At 38.7% G+C, this 16285-nt stretch overlaps 1 protein-coding gene across 1 annotated transcript in view; it reads right to left on the bottom strand.

Annotated features, from left to right (window-relative positions):
• Nucleotides 1–16285, bottom strand: part of mlxip (MLX interacting protein) — a 107136-nt gene that overhangs the window by 48145 nt on the left and 42706 nt on the right. The window contains exons 2-7 of the mRNA XM_048556095.2: nucleotides 10818–10924; nucleotides 9351–9436; nucleotides 8896–8985; nucleotides 8659–8700; nucleotides 5749–5971; nucleotides 2630–2719 (exon numbers count right to left, since the gene is read on the bottom strand). Of these exons, the coding sequence (XP_048412052.1) occupies nucleotides 2630–2719; nucleotides 5749–5971; nucleotides 8659–8700; nucleotides 8896–8985; nucleotides 9351–9436; nucleotides 10818–10924 (638 nt within the window). The remainder of the gene's footprint in view (nucleotides 1–2629; nucleotides 2720–5748; nucleotides 5972–8658; nucleotides 8701–8895; nucleotides 8986–9350; nucleotides 9437–10817; nucleotides 10925–16285) is intronic.

Raw genomic sequence — 16285 nt, 5'->3', positions numbered from 1 at the left:
GAGTTCGAGATAACAAAGGTGTAAGAGCTGGATGAACACAGCAGGCCAAGCAGCATCAGAGGGGCAGGAAAGCTGACATTGAGGGTCTACACCCTTTTTCTGAAAAAGGGTCTAGGCCCGAAACGTCAGCCTTCCTGCTCTTTTGATGCTGCTTGGCCTGCTGTGTTCGTCCAGCTTTACGCCTTGCTATCTCAGATTCTCCAGCATCGGCAGTTCCTACTATCTCTGAAACAAGAGTTCCCTATTTTTATATGCCTTTCCTTTGGAAATAAAAAATTCTATTTGTACTTCCTATTGTACACTAACTTTTTTATGATTCATGCACAAGGATCCCAAATCTTTCTCTGCTTCCGTCTCTGCAGTCTTTCCTATTTAAATTATATTAACCTCCTCCAATCTGCTTACCAAAATGAATAACCTCACATTTTCCCCACTTCATATTCTATCAGCTAAATCTTTGCCACTCACGTCTATATCCCTCTGCAGCCACTTTGTGTTATTCTCGCCACTTGTCTTCCCATCTATTTTTGTGTAATCTTTAAATGTGGAAATAGTACATTCAGTTCTCTTATCCAAGTCATACTCTATATACTGCAAATAATTGTGGTCTCAGTACTGATCCCTGTGGCACTCCAATAGTTACAGGTTGCCATCCTAAAAATGTGTCCCCCATCTCAATTTTCTCAACTATTGGTTTGTCAATCCACTATCCTTGCATAAAATATCCCAAACACCTTGGGCTCTTATTAAATAGTCTACTCAAATTAGCTCACAGAACATCCTTTGGATATCCTGCTATCCTGCTTGTTAGCTCAAGTAAACTTAATAAATTTGTATAATACCCTGTCATGAAGCCAACAGCAGGAAGAACTCCAACTTTTCCAAAGCATCTGAAGGCTTTGTAATGTCGGCCACAACTGAAGCCAAAGTTCAGTAAGGCAAAGTTAAATTTGGTGACTAAAGTGGGAAAGTGCATAACCAAGTAAACTGAAATTTCAATTTCAGAAAACCAGCTTCAGTGCAGGATTGAGTTATTTTTTAACAATTAATCACTTTAGCTTGATTAAGCATGTGAGGAATAAATTATATTCTGTTTAATTACAGGTAGTTGTTAAATAGTTTCTGTACAAAATAAACCACAAGCCCTGGTCAAAGTCAAGATTTATGGTTTTATTGATTTATCATGGTTCAAACTAATGTAAACTTAGGTTGATAGACATGAAAATGCTTTGAAGCAGGCACAGGTTACACCCAAAGACGTATCAATGTTTTAAAATGGTGAATTACAATAAAGTCACTTGAGCGCTACTGCGCTGCTCTCTCATTAGAGACAGAGTGCAAGTGATGGGATTAACACAACGCTCATCATGTCTTGGGCAAAGGGCAAGGTTGAGAAGGCAGGACCTTCAGAATAATTTCAGTTTATGTAGAAACTGCTGCTGGCATCACACTGCATTGCAAACCAACAGTCCAGCCAACTGAGCTAAACATTTATAACAACATTGCATAATACATTGTATGGTCATTTTGAACTTTAACTCATTTTAGGCATTAACAGTTATTGTGGCATGACACACGGCTCTCACGATGCAGCATACTGACAGATTTTGGAGAGCAATCAGATGTATCAATTCATCGTAGCTAATCATTAGGAGGTGACACCACATAGTTTAAGCAGATACATTAATTCTTCACTGGTGTCAACTTATTCTGGTAAAGATCTAAAAGAACGATCTTATAAAATTATTGGCATGCTAAGCATTGAATGAGAAAATTGCAGGAAATTATGTTATTAAGATGACCACTACTTTTAAAGAAAGCAATAAGACATAAACTACCTGGGGAATCCAAGACTGACCAGGGATATTGGCTAGCACCAGTCAATGAGGCCTGTGTTTTAGTCATTGAATACACAAAAAGGAATATCAAAGACAATCAAGAGACTGATGCCCAGTCAAAATGTCACGAACTGGCATTCTAACATGGATAGGCTGAAACCACTATCTTATTAAGTATCTCTTGTTTTGTGCTGGCTTTGATAAAAGTAATGAATTCTGTAAAACTTGTGAAAGCATTCTTGAACCGAGAATGGGTCTTGCAGCTAATCAGGATCAATTAATTTTAGATTGGCTAGTTCAAACTCAGCCTATACTGTCAACAGAGTGTGGAGCTGGAGTAACACAGCAGGTCAGGAAGCATCAGAGTAGGAAAGTCGAAGTTTTGGGTCAGGGCCCTTCTTCAGAACTGTGATCCAGGAATTCTGAAGAAGGGTCCTGACTGGAAATGATGACTTTTCTTCTCTTTTGATGCTGCATAACCTGCTGTGCTCCTCCAGCTCCACATCATGTTCACTCTGACATGGGCATCTGCAGTTCTTGGTACTTCAAGCAGCCTATGATTAGTAGTTAGATCTACATCAATTACAAAGTTAAAGTATATGCCAAAATGTAACACTGGCATTTAGAAATGTGAAAATGATCAACAAGGCATCACGTACCTTGTGATGTTTCTCCACAAGTTATCTATCATGAGTATATTCAGCAAAAATCAGTAAAACAGCATCAGGTGAGTGGAAATATCAGTACATAAACTACCACTTTCAAATTCAAGGTGGCTATGCAAATCTTACCTTGGAAAGGTTCAAAAGTGTCCATGAAGTCCAGATTGGGCTGTAGCGGAATCAATCCAGGCTGAATCATATCAGCATTTCCTGCATGTGCTGTCGGAAATATTGGGAGAGTTAAGCATACAGTAACTGAATCACACATTTTGCAGACTAACAATTTCAACATTAAATACTTTGCATCAGGAGCTAGTTTTTTTCCCAATATACTTTACTTTGTACAACTTGTGTGAGGATGCACCACAAAAAGGCAAACACTCATCATTTACAAGTTTATAAGGTGTCTTCATTATTCATTAAAATGAAAAATTAAAAGAAAAACTTGCATTTACATTTCATCTCTCATGGCCTCAGCACATTCAAGAGCAAACCAACATGCAAGATGAAGAAGTTAGGAGATAATAATCCCTTACTCATTACATGCTCCAAATGATTTCTCACCCTTTGTAGCATCAGTACTTTCTCAATCCTGAGTTCACTCCCTACTTATCCTCCTTGAATCTTTTCTATCTTGTAAATTCCTGAAGCCAAATTCATACCATCCCCATCGTCCTGCTCATTCTATCATATCAACCCTATTAAGGCCAACTCTGCTCTTTTCTTGTATCCCTCACCTATGCACACACGTTTTCCACACCCAATCCATCTGTATTTTCCTGGGAAGAAACAAACCCCAGTTCACACAGAACACCACTTCCAAAATCCTAGTTGACCTCCTGGTTCTCTGCTCACATTTTTGCAGTTAATGATTTGATCAACCAGACCCTCACATGTTTGTTCTCTATGATATCATACATCATTCTCAGTCAAACAATATCTTGATTTTTACATTATTTTCCTCTTTTTCAAATCCCTACATAGTCTTACCCCTCTCTATTTCTGTAATCTCCTCTAGTCCCACTAACCCTTGCAGTACGTGGGTCTTCTAATTTTGACATGTTTTGTACCCCCGATTTTAATTGCTGTACTAATGGTGGCTGTGCCTTTGTTATCTTGGTCCCATGCGTCAAGGGGCTCTCTAAATAGGTCTTTCTTCTTTACCTCACTTTCCTCCTTTAAGGCCCACCATAACTCCTACCTCTTTGACCAAACATTTCTGGGTAAACAGTTTGTGCGTCAAACATTTGGTCATCTGACCTACTGCAGTTCGAAGTCATATGTTTCTAAACAGTATGAATAGCTGGTTCTGACTTTCAAACAAAAAATAATTCACTCATGGGCCATGGGCATCACTGGTTGGCCAGCATTTATTGATGATCCCTAACTGTCCTTGAGAAAGTGGTGGTGAGCTGCCTTCTTGAATTGCTGCAAGTCCATGTGCCGTGGGTTGGCCCATGATGCTCTTCGGGAGGAAATTCCAGAACTTCACCCAATGAAGAAATGGTGATATATTTCCAAGTCAGGATAGTGAGTGGCTTAAAGGGGAATTTGTAGGCGATGGTGTTTTCGTGTATCTGCTGCCCTTGCCCTTCTAGATGGAAGTGGTCATGGGTTTGGACGGTCCTGCCTAAGGATTTCTGGTGAATTTCTGAAGTGCATCATGTAAATCCTTCACCATGCTCCTACTGAGCACTAGTGGTGGCGGAAGTGGATGTGGTGCCAATCAAGCAGGTTGCTTTGCTCTGGGTGGTATCAAGCTTTTTGTGCGTTGGAGCTGCACCTATCCAGATAAGTAGGGATTATTCCAACACACTCTTGACTTGTGCCTTGTAGATGGTATAACTACCTCAGGAAGGTAGTTTTTCACCACAATATTCCTAGCCACTCATCTGCTCTTTTGCCATTGTATTTACATGGTGAGTCCAGGTGGTAAACCCCAGGATGTTGACAATGGGGGATTCACTGATGATAACATTTTTGAATGTCAAGGGATGGTGGTTAGATTGTCTCTTATTAGTGACGGTCATAACCTGGCATTTGTAAGGCACAGTGAAAATGGGAACTGCAGATGCTGGAGAATCCAAGACAACAAAATGTGAGGCTGGATGAACACAGCAGGCCCAGCAGCATCGCAGGAGCGCAAAAGCTGATGTTTCGGGCCTAGACCGTTCCTAGGAGATGCTGCTGGGCCTGCTGTGTTCATCCAGCCTCACAATTTGTAAGGCACAAATGTTACCTGCTACTTGTCAGCACAAGCCTGGATCCTGTCCATATCTTGTTGCATTTGAACATTGACACCGTCAGTCTCTGAGGAGTCACAAAATGTGCTGAACACTACATAATCTTCAGCAAACATCCCCACTTCTGACCTTACGGTGGGACGAAAGACACTAACAAAGTAGCTGAAGAAGAATGGACTTCAGACAGTACCCAAGGAATTCCTGCAGAAATGTCCTAGAGCTGAGAATGAGTCATCTCCAACTACCACCCATATCTGCCCATGTTGCAGGTATGACTCCAAACAGTGGGGAGTTTGCCTTTCTGCTTCCCACTGATGTTAGTTTTGCTAGAGCTCCTTGATACCATTCCCGTTCAAACGCGAACTTGAAGTCAAGGGCCGTCACTCTCACCTCAGAGGTCCATAGCTCTCTAAATCCATCTCATCAATGTACCTATCCAAATGTTTTTTAAATGTTGCTATTGTACCTGCCTCAACCACTTTCTCAGGCAGCATTCCATATATGCACCACTGAGGAAGTTGCCCCTCAGGTCCTTCTTAAATCCATCCCCTCTCACTTTAAACCTACGCCCTGTAGTTTTCAATTCCCCATCCCCAGGAAAAATACTTTAGGCATTCATCCCATCTATACTCCTCATGATTTTATACACTTGAATAAGATCAATCCTTATTCTCCTTCATCCCAAGAAATAAAGTCCTATACAGGCAACCTCTACCTATAACTCAGGCCTACTGGTCCTGGCAACATCCTTGTGAATCTTTACATAAAAGCAAGAAATTTATATGCACTAAGTTGAAGCAGGTAGGGCAGCACTATCTCAAATAATTTTTTTTCAAAGAAATTGAGTTAATCTAAAATAAGTGAGATATTTATTTGCAATCAGCAGGAAATATGTACCACAGGACTCTTTTCTCTCCTAGAAGAAAAATAACAAAATTTTTAAGGCGTAACACTTTTTGAAAAGGTTCACAATGCCACAAAACATGCTTTGCAAGTGTCACTAACCAATCTCTCTTGGGTTGGGCCAAGCTACTGGATGGTGTGAGGACAAAGTTGAGAAAAGTGTGTCAGAGAATTCAGACATTAACATGTCCATATCCAAGAGCTGGTCCTCCTCCATGGGGACAGGTGTATCACTTCCTTTCCTTTTTGCACACCATGCTGCCAAGTCATCATCTTGAAATGGAATATAACAGGCTTCGGAGCCGCCATCGTCAAATCCAGAAAGCTATATACCATTATCCAATATTATAGAAGGAATAGTTATTGTAACTTACAAAAAAGAAGTGAACAATTTCCAACAAACATATCAGTATTGATGAGAACATTCTCTCAAGAAGGTCTATCAATCAAATACTTTTCATTCAACAAATATTAAGGCACAAACAGCAATGCCAGTTTAAATAAAATTCCGAACTTGATATTTTAAAAATTCTCATTCCCACCTCCAACACCGAAAACTTTTCAAATGACAAGAGGAACAAAAGCTCAGCTGTGATTCCCAGACATCACTAAGGCTATCCTTGGCCAGACTATGGAGAATTAACTGTATTGAAAATCCCCTCTGATCACGTGTACAAAAATAAGAAAATTGCCTTCTACGGAAAGGTAACAAAATCTACATGGTATTCTGGTTTTGAACAAGTTATGCAGTCCTGTAGGTTTTGTTTTTAAAATACTGATTTAAAAACTAGAAATATTCTCACGCTGCCATTACATTTTTGGTGTTTTTTTTAAATGTAAAAGTACTCAAAATGAGTAATGCTCCTGAAGTAAATATAAAATTAAATTCCAAGATTAATCATCATTCAAGCTCCTTTTCATTTAAGAACTGAACTTATAATTCTTGAACTAGCTTCAGAGTTGGAGCATCACACTAGAATGCTTCAATAACTAAGGAGCAAATTAGAATGTTTACGTGCCAGAGGATCATGTACAGCCGTCACTGTTGTTTCTGCAGTAAGAAATTCCTAGTATTCTTTTAAAAGTAGTATAATAACAACAAACAGCTGAATGAAGGGAGCAATCAAGCCATTAGAGAATGAAGTGGAAATTAATTCAGCCTTTCCCCTCCAAACAAATTAAATCCCAAGATTCAAATCTCTCCTCCCGTTATTATGTCCCAAAATAGCTAGGAGCAAATATAATGCAAGTTATCAAATCATATTTAATGGAAGAGCACTAGGACACACTAGAACAGTGAAATTTTACAAGTCAGAATAAATGTTTACAAATGAAAGAGCACCAGAATGCTTTAAGACATTCAAATGAAATTTAGGAAGTTATTTAATCTTCTATCCAGCAGATGGCAGTATTTATACTCTATTGTCTAACATTCCAGTTTTAAAGAAATGGCCAAACCAATTTTTCTTCAAAAACTTTTAAAGGTAGTCAAGCTCCATAACTAGAGTGCTGCAGAGATGGAGATGTGCGAGGATAAAGAAAGATGACATTGAGACACCAAGCAGGAAATGGAAGAACACTAAGTGAACAATGTTGAATGCAAAAGTAGTAATCTTAAGGAAGCTTCTGAAGGCAAGTAGGATTTGAACAAAGCTTAGGGGATTAGAATAAAAGAATTTGAAAGAACAGGACCATGATGGAGAAAAAGGCTTGGAACAAGGAACAAGGAGCTGCTGAGGAGATTAACACATAACAGATAAAGAGGCCGAGACTTGTGGTGAGGGCTATCTAATCAATTTGTTGCAGGATCAGAAGTCAAAAATGGGCTTTAAATTGTTCCTTAATTTGTCCATTTGGCAAGAAGAGTGCTTGTCCCTATAGCCAGTCCATTTTCAAAGAGCTCATCAAGTAAGGAGTTATAAACCTTCAAGTAAACCTTGCTGTAGCACCTGAGCATGCTAAGCTAATGCACATGAGTATGCTAACATGCAAAGTGCACCGAATGGACAAGCATGTCTGATAGCTGCTTTTCAGAAGATCCATTAAAAATATATTTAAGGCAGTCTGAAAGTATTAACAATAATCAAAATATTAAAATGTGTTATGGACTAGATGAAACCTCCTAAAAATATATTAAGAAGTCAGCTTAGACTATAACCTTTTCCGATTTCAAACATGATGCAAATGGATTAATCAAACTACTTGGCCTTATGCAAAACACTGTATTTTAACTGTAGTATAAAAAGAAAGAAAAAAACTAAGAGAATTGGCTGAAATGTAACTCTTATCAAAATGCTTAATAACATATACACATAAACTACAACTAATTAACTGTTCCAAATAAGTAACATCCCATAAAACACAGCCTCAAAAGGCAACTTCAGTAAATCAGATTGTCTCATATGCAATTCTAGCAACAGCAAAAGAACCCCAGCTTCTAACCATAACAGAGAGAGGATTAAGAGTTTCCACATTCAGCTTGCAGAAAGCTAAAAACTAAAATTCCTGGTTCTGCGGGAACTTGGCCTCACTCATTCGGCTGCTTCTATTGTTCCATCTTTTCGAAAAAAAACCCAACACCTCACAAAGCAGTTTACTTTACTGGCTTTGAGTAGACTGTTCTGCATCTCTGTCTCAATCTTTCTTCATTAAAAAACCAGGACAAAGTACACCTCTTAAGGCCATAGTACTGTCAGAAATGCAAACATGAAGGTGGTCAAAAATCACTCATCCCTTAATTTATATGTTCAGTTGCAATCTATACTGACCTTTAAATTTATGACAAAATTATACAAAAATCTTTAGCCATAAAATACTTCATTAACTTATAGGCAGTGGTCAGGAGTGTTACACACTACCAGCAGAACACATGGTGAATGATTGCAATTGTCCCTTTTGAACAAAAGACAATCTTGGTATCAGATCATACCGTTGACATGTCAAGCATAAACAGGTGACATATTTCAAAAGAGCTCGTCTTTAGTGAAAGTGTAATTTTAATTTTCAACTTACTTTAATCAAACTTGAAAGATCTTCATCTTTGTGCTTCTGTAACTGAAAATGAAAAAGAAGCTAAAAATGTATCAAAGAAAAATAGATCATTGTGAAATGTTGATTGCAGAAACTGAGAAATGATCCCTTCATTCTGTTTGTAATGGGGTTTTAAATTCCCTGAAGAACAAACATATTTTCAGTACACAATGCTAAAATAAAAGAGACTACAAAATTATCTCACAGCAAACAACATACCCTTTTCTTGAAGTACGTGCGCCATTTGTGATACTCTCTTATTACAATCTCAATTCTTCTTTTCCAGAATTTTCCTTCAGTTACAGCTGCCTATGAAAATATTGGAATTTGTTAAAATCTCGATTTCACACAGAATTTGATCAATTGTGCAATGTATCCAAAATTATGATGTTAAAATTGCTGTGAAACATGTGCATCCTGCTAACTAAAAGAATGAAAACTTGGAAATTAAGGACATTTTTTGATTTGCAGTCACAGGGAAGTGAAACATCCTGATAATACTAATAAGCAAAAAAGAAACCTTAAAAAGTTATGCAATAACAAAAGCGCACAGAAGAAACAAGTCATATGCAAGAACTATAACAATCAGCATTTCAAGGGATAACAGAATCTTTTTACAAAAATTATTAAGGTCGCCATTATTCTTGTTATACAGAAGTTTCACATTCACTTACTTCTGGTCGTCGAGGTTCATCAAACTCAATAGTCCCATCCAATGGAGTAACAAAGTGACAAACTGGATTGTCACGTTTTTCTACATCTAAATGAGAACAAAAACTTGTTACATCTGCAATATTGGCAATTTTGTTTTAAAAACCAGCATTTCCTGCAGTCACAGAACTTAGCTGCTCTTTTTGGAGGTGGGTGGGGGAGGATAGAAGAAGGAATAGCCGGAGTTTAGCAACCCCATGTGGTCTGCTATGAGGTAGGCAGGAGATCACACAAAATAATCAAAGATAAGAAGGAATACATTATTGATAAGAATTAAGTTTAGAAGATAGTCTGAAAGCAACCTGTGTGGAAATAACATGCAAAATGGCCACCTAGATGCAATTTCTGTCAAAAGGCTCATGAACTTTTTTCTTAAGTTTGTAGTTTTCTATTGGCATCCCCATATAACTTCCCACACTTCCCTAAGGTCTAAGGATTCCAGCATCCAGACCGATGATCCAGGTTGTGTAAAGTATGGTCACACAGGTAAAATATCAGAGAGCTTCTCGTGCATGTGGAATTGGGTTACTAGGTTAAGCCAAAGTCTTCAGAGATTAGAAACTGTTGGTGCAAAGTAGTCATGGGATGTCAAGATTAGGAACAATTTGCTCTTCTAATGATAAAAACGAATGCACAATTCAGAAACATATAGTCTAAACCACATCATCTTGACAGGGAGAATACCAGCCTCAACAAGTAAATAATAGTCACCCTGGCCATTTATACCGGGGATTAAGTCATCGGATTGATTTGAAATTTTGAAAAATTTAATAATCTGCATTGTTCCGATGTGTTTGGTCTAAGAAGACATATGCAAACAATGACAACAGAATTCTCCATTGTAATGTGGCCTGGTGACAGAAAGATGTGAGTAAATATTTCTCTCAGAAGAATTCCCTATTTGCACCATAAATATTCTAATATAAGCTTATGGAAACATTTTAAAAATTAGCTTGCTTTCCACAAGTATCATGTTAAATAACAAATATCTGCCTTAATTCGAATGTTGATTCTAAGAGTCTGCAAACAAGCAGAAATGCTTGGGAAGCATCATTTATCATAAAAGAAATTGAGGGTGGGGGAGGAAAGGGAAGAGATTTAAAAAGCCATGTCTGTATAGATCAGAATATTGCAATTTTAAAAAAGATCAAGTTCATCTGAAAACTTATTTAGGCACTCATTATCATTCTAGTGAAAGATAAATCGGAGTTCAAACTCCCACTTAGCAAAAAAGAACACCCAGAGTAGGTACATTGACTTTGTAGAGGCTATTTGAAATGTAAGATTGGATACACTGGGCTAGATAACACAACAGACATGGGGTAATGAAATGAACTATTTTAGGAAACAATTGTATCAGCATACTTCATCAAGAACTGCGGAAATAAGTTGTTAGCTGAGAAAGTAAAGGTAAATGAGATTTTACTCACATTGCATGTACCATGCCCTCCAGATAGCATTGTTCAGTCGAATTTTGTCTCTCCAGAGTAGTTTCAATCCTTTGAAATTTTTCCATTTAGGTGAAACCAACTTTCCACTAGAAACAAATGGGTATCAATATATCAGTTTCAACAAATTAAATTGATCCAGGGTTAGTTGAAAGGTAGTAACTAAAATGATTCACGTGTGAGACAACAGGTAATCTGACAACAAATCTGTAACTGTTTGAATGGTCGTGCGCATTAATCTGGGCTCGTGCTACCTCTGCTCAACTTTAGCATTTGCAAAATGCTCATTCCACCAAGTAATACATAAATCAAAGGATCAATTCAAAAGCAATAAATAACCAAAGATGTGAAGTGCAGGGGTGTATAATGATGACATATTGCTATGCAATGTCTGCTTGCTGAAGTGAGGAGGACACATCTGTCTGGGTATGCTGGAGCAGCAAGAAGTATAAAGAATGCAGTCAGGTGTGGAGTAAAGTGTAGCTTCAAAGGCATACATGATTATTTTACGGACAGCACCTGACATGACCATCAGGAAGTGGTGTATTCTTTCAATGAACACAGATGAATCTTGTTTACCAAAAAAAGGTGTGATTTTGTCAGAGGTGAAAATGTAAAAAACACAGGAACCAAACTAAGATAACAAAGCGTGGGGCATCTTAGGAGCACAAAAGCTGAGGTTTCGGGCCTGGACCCTTCATCAGAAAAGGGGGATAGGAAGAGGATGCTGAAATAAATAGGGAGAGAGGGGGAGGTGGACTGAAGATGGATAGAGAAGATAGGTGGAGAGGAGAGTATGGGTGGGGAGGTAGGGAGGGGATAGATCAGTCCGGGGAGGACGGACAGGCCCGAAACCTCAGCTTTTGTGCTCCTAAGATGCTGCTTGGCCTACTGTGTTCATCAAGCCCCACACTTTATTTTCCTGGATTCTCCAGCATCTGCAGTTCCCATTATCACAGGAACCAAACTGTCCACTATAAATTTTAATAGAAGTAGGTCAGAGAATGGTGTTTAACCCATTCACAAGAAGTGGGCTTTCCATTTAAATATCATTATGACGCCTGGTGCCTCCATTTTAAAAGCCATTCTATTTTTACTCAAGAGATGATAAGGTTTACAGAGCCTTGGGAAATTAGGCAGCTAAAAAGGTAAACCAGGTTAAAATCTATGAGGCAAGCTATCCAAATGCACTCAAATCACCAGAAATTCCCTGCCACGCCCCCAATGCTGTGACCAGAAATTTAAACTTCTCAGCAGACACCTCCTACCATAATGAGGAATTCCACAACCCTGCACTCACCCTCACACGGATGTTGAGGATACACAGGGCAAGGCCTCAGGTCAGAGGATAATCCGTAATGGAATATGTAAATAGTTAACGAGGCTGAAGTAATAGAGATAATAGGAACTGTAGATGTTGAAGGATCCGAGATAACAAGGTGTCGAGCTAGATAAACACAGCAGGCCAAGCAGCATCTTAGAGAAGCAGAAAAGCTGACATTTCGGGCCTAGACCCTTCATCAGAAATGCTGTGGATTCTACGAAGAATAAAAAACAGGTGAGGTCCTTTGCAGGTCTGGGAGGGGGGAGCTCTGAGCTGGGGTAGGCTGGATTGCAGTGCCTGGAGATGCCGACACATTGCTGCAAGTGTGTGTTTCAGGAGTCACAGGGAGGAACGCTTCTGAAGGGTCTCAGTGTTCAGAATGTAGATATGGTCACAGTTGGGGCCAAATTGGGAAGGCTTGAATGTGGACTGTAGTCCACTGGGGATGATCTGGTTCCATAGGCAGGTACTGAGGAAGGTGATGTGGCTGTGGTACCTGGTTTGCTTCAGGACATGGTCAAGCAGTTTCAAGGACAAGAGGTTACAAGAAAGTTGTAGTGGGAGAGAGGCACGGCCTTCAGAATTCCTGTTTACGGCTGCAGAGAACAGTATCTGCTCCCAAATTGTACTGTCCCCCACTGCAACTATAGTCCAATTTTCCTTCCTCCCACCACTTGAATGGCTCCCTGTACTAAGGTGTTGAGGCCAGTTTGCTTACCTCCGTGTAATCCCAGTCTTGTTTGCACAGCTTGAAAATAACCTTGTAGCTGTTAGATAATCGCAGACATTGAGTCTCCTCAATTTTCAACCCTGGGTCTTCATACTTGCCTCATCTGCAATGGGACCCTCCTGATCTTGATCACAGTCCAATTCTGAATTGCCAAATCTAAGAGGTGTGGCCATTCTCTAGTGTAAAACATTCAGCTATCACGTTCCCTTGTGTGACACATTGAGCTGCAGCTCAGATTCCAGCTCAAGTTGGAGGTGAGGTTCCTTGAGCTGCAAACATTTAGTACAGATGCATTTGATCTGGATCACATTGGTGTCCAGCAATATATCTCATATCCTGCCATCACTAATGTATTTGATTTAAATTGTATATTAATTACTTGAGATTCCCTGCTCTTTACACTTCAGTATAATAATATTGTTTTTAATCAACTAAAAAGAAAAAAAATCACAAGTATTAAACTAATACTTAAGCCACTATTTTTAAGAAATGGAAGAAGAAAAACACTGGAGACTTAAACACAAACTGAAGACCTTCCTTTTACTTTAAAGACTAGAAATTTCACAATGCTACTCTTTAATCAGCTTCTTGCCTCAGACTGGTGTCACCTTGTGGTTAATCACATCATTTCACCTTATCTCTTGCTTGGGAGAGTTTACTTCTTGCAGTAAACCCTAGTTAAAGCACCTCTGTCCTCGTTGCATTGAACTTCCACTTTGAGCTCAAATTTCCAACAGCATAGTTAGTAAGTCACTCAGTGGAGGTATTTTTCATTCTGACCAGTTTAGAAAAAGTGAGTGGGGAAATATTTTTTTAAAAAATACATTCAAAAGAAAATTCTATTTCTCCACACTGTATTTCAGCGCTATTTACTAGTCATTTAGAAGGCATACATTAGAAAATGAGATCTACTGACAAACAAAGCTTTGACCATACAGAACAATAGTTCCTTCCCAATGCTCACTTAATTAGATTATTTAGCAGCTGTAAAGATGTCTCATTTACAAGAAAATTGTCTGTTTTAATGAACACAGTATCAGGAAGAAACACAATTAAGTAACACTTAAATAGTTTGAAATTACGATATATCAAACTATGTTACAGCTGTATATCATAGGTAATTAGCTACTGTTCACAAAAGGGCGAAAGACATCTCTCTCCAAATAGGGGACGGCAAGTAAGCGGGATTCCATGAACCACTACAGCTGATATGGGATTAAACCTGTGTCATTCTACACTAACTCCACCATTCTAACCAACTTAACAAATAAACCACTGTACATCCACCGAGTACTAAATTTGACATTGAATAAAAAAATGACATTGCTCCCTTTAATTATTTTATCAATTTTAAAAAAAGGTTGGCAGGAAAATGAACTGTATATCTGACAGTAGAACTACTGCCAGTATCAGTTAATTTGCATTCCCAAGGGGAAGCAACAAGAAACTTTAAACTACATAGCTACCAGGCTCAATTTAGGCAATACCAGAACCACCACATAAACAGATCACTTGCAGATCAAAACAGAAGATAAGCTGAACTGAAACAGAAAAACAGCCAGGAAGGCTGGTTTACACTGTGCATTATATGGTCCATTATACATGTTTACACGACTCTACAAACATTTGCAGGCAAGAAAAGTGCAACTTAAATCATAGTAACCTAAAGTCAGGCCAGACCATGAGCCTTTCTTAAGAGTTTTATTTTAAACTCACTTACTTCATTCATACATTCCATTATTTAAACTTTCTCACTTTAGTTTAAAACAATAGAAGTGTCCTTTTGCAAGGCTGCGATTAATAGTGACAAACAGGTGGAGGAAATTAAGACAGAAACAAAAATTGCCTAATATGAAAGGTTCTGCCACCAAAGAATAAGGGATCTTTCAGTGGACCATAAAATACCGGCAAGGCCTTTGGCCTATCAAACTTGTATAGCCAAAAATATTCTACCTATACTAGTCCCACTTTCCCACACTAGGCCTTTCAACTAAGGGGAACAGGTGTTTTCTAGTCGCCATATCCATGCCCCTCAATCATACAAATCTCTACCAGGTCACCTTCAAACTCTGCTCCAAAAACAGCCTGAGCTTCTCCAGCCTCTCTTCATAGCTTAAATGCTCCTTCCCAAGCAACATCCTGGTAAGCCTCCTTTGCACCTCCTCCAATGGAATCACATCCTTCCCGTAGAGTGGTGACCAGAACCACATACAATACTCCGGCTGTGGCCTAACCAAAGTTCTGTATAGCTCCAATACCATACACCATTCTGTATCTCTGACCATTCTAGAGTCTTGTCATTCACTGAGTACTCCGTTGTCTTGTTCCTTCTTCCAAAGTACATCACCACTCTTTCAGAGAAGCAGGAATAGCAGTAATCAATGCAGGGAGAAATTCATGGTTGAATTGGACACTGTCTTAATCAGATAGCATCATGTCAAAGACTAGAGGTTCACAATAAAAAGTAAGGCATATGTTATAATTACAATTCATGCCAAAGCTACTTCGACAAACTCACTCCAAAGCAAACTTGGTGTATCTCACTACTAACCTGCAAAAACCTTTAATTTTAAACATGCCTTCCATATTTTTTTAGTATGGGGAAAGGTAAAGAGAAGGACACTTCACTGTTGCATCAAATGAGAATGGAATTCATTGTTGGAATGTCTTTCTCCAAACTTGCCAGTAAGCCAAAGGAGAGAAAATAAGAGCTTATGCTGCAGCCGCTATGACAAACATGGCATCTTCTATGCCTAATACACCTATGCGTAATAAAATGTAAAGTTTCTCATCAGCTAGTTATTTCCTATTGTTCACTGGTTCTTAATCTTCAACAAATTCACATCAATTGAGAGAAGAGATTCAAGTGTTTGGGTCTGTTCTCCTTGGAAACAGGGCCAAGAGAAGATCCGATAGAAATTTTCAAATTTATTAGTAGTCTGGATAAGGTAGATAGTGAGAAACTGTTCCTGCTCCTTAAAGAATCAAGCATGAGAGGGAATAAGTTTAAAAAAATTAGCAAACGTAGCAAATTTGACATGAAAAAATTTCAAACACTGAGTTGCTTGGGTCTGGAATGTGCAGCTCGGAAGTGTTATGAAGACAGAGTTAATTGAGGCATTCAGTTGAGACTTTGGATGAATATTTGAATAGAAACAGTGTGCAAGGATGCTGGGAAAATTAGGTGAATGGCACCACGTCATCATGGAGAGCCAGTGTGGTCATGATGGTCCTGTTTGCCTTCTGTGCCATAATAACTCAGATTCTGTAAACTAAGGCTTATCGTAATCTACAGTAAATATATAAAAGATACATTTTCAATCAATCAAGTTTGCTTAAACCAACTGCTGAATATTTTCCAGAGATAATAACAGGATCCACAACATTCTGGTGTCT

Source organism: Stegostoma tigrinum, chromosome 26, assembly GCF_030684315.1.
Source record: "Stegostoma tigrinum isolate sSteTig4 chromosome 26, sSteTig4.hap1, whole genome shotgun sequence".
Taxonomy (NCBI): Eukaryota; Metazoa; Chordata; class Chondrichthyes; order Orectolobiformes; family Stegostomatidae; genus Stegostoma; species Stegostoma tigrinum.
The sequence above is the reverse complement of the archived record's forward strand: the minus strand, read 5'-3'. Positions and strand labels throughout refer to the sequence as shown.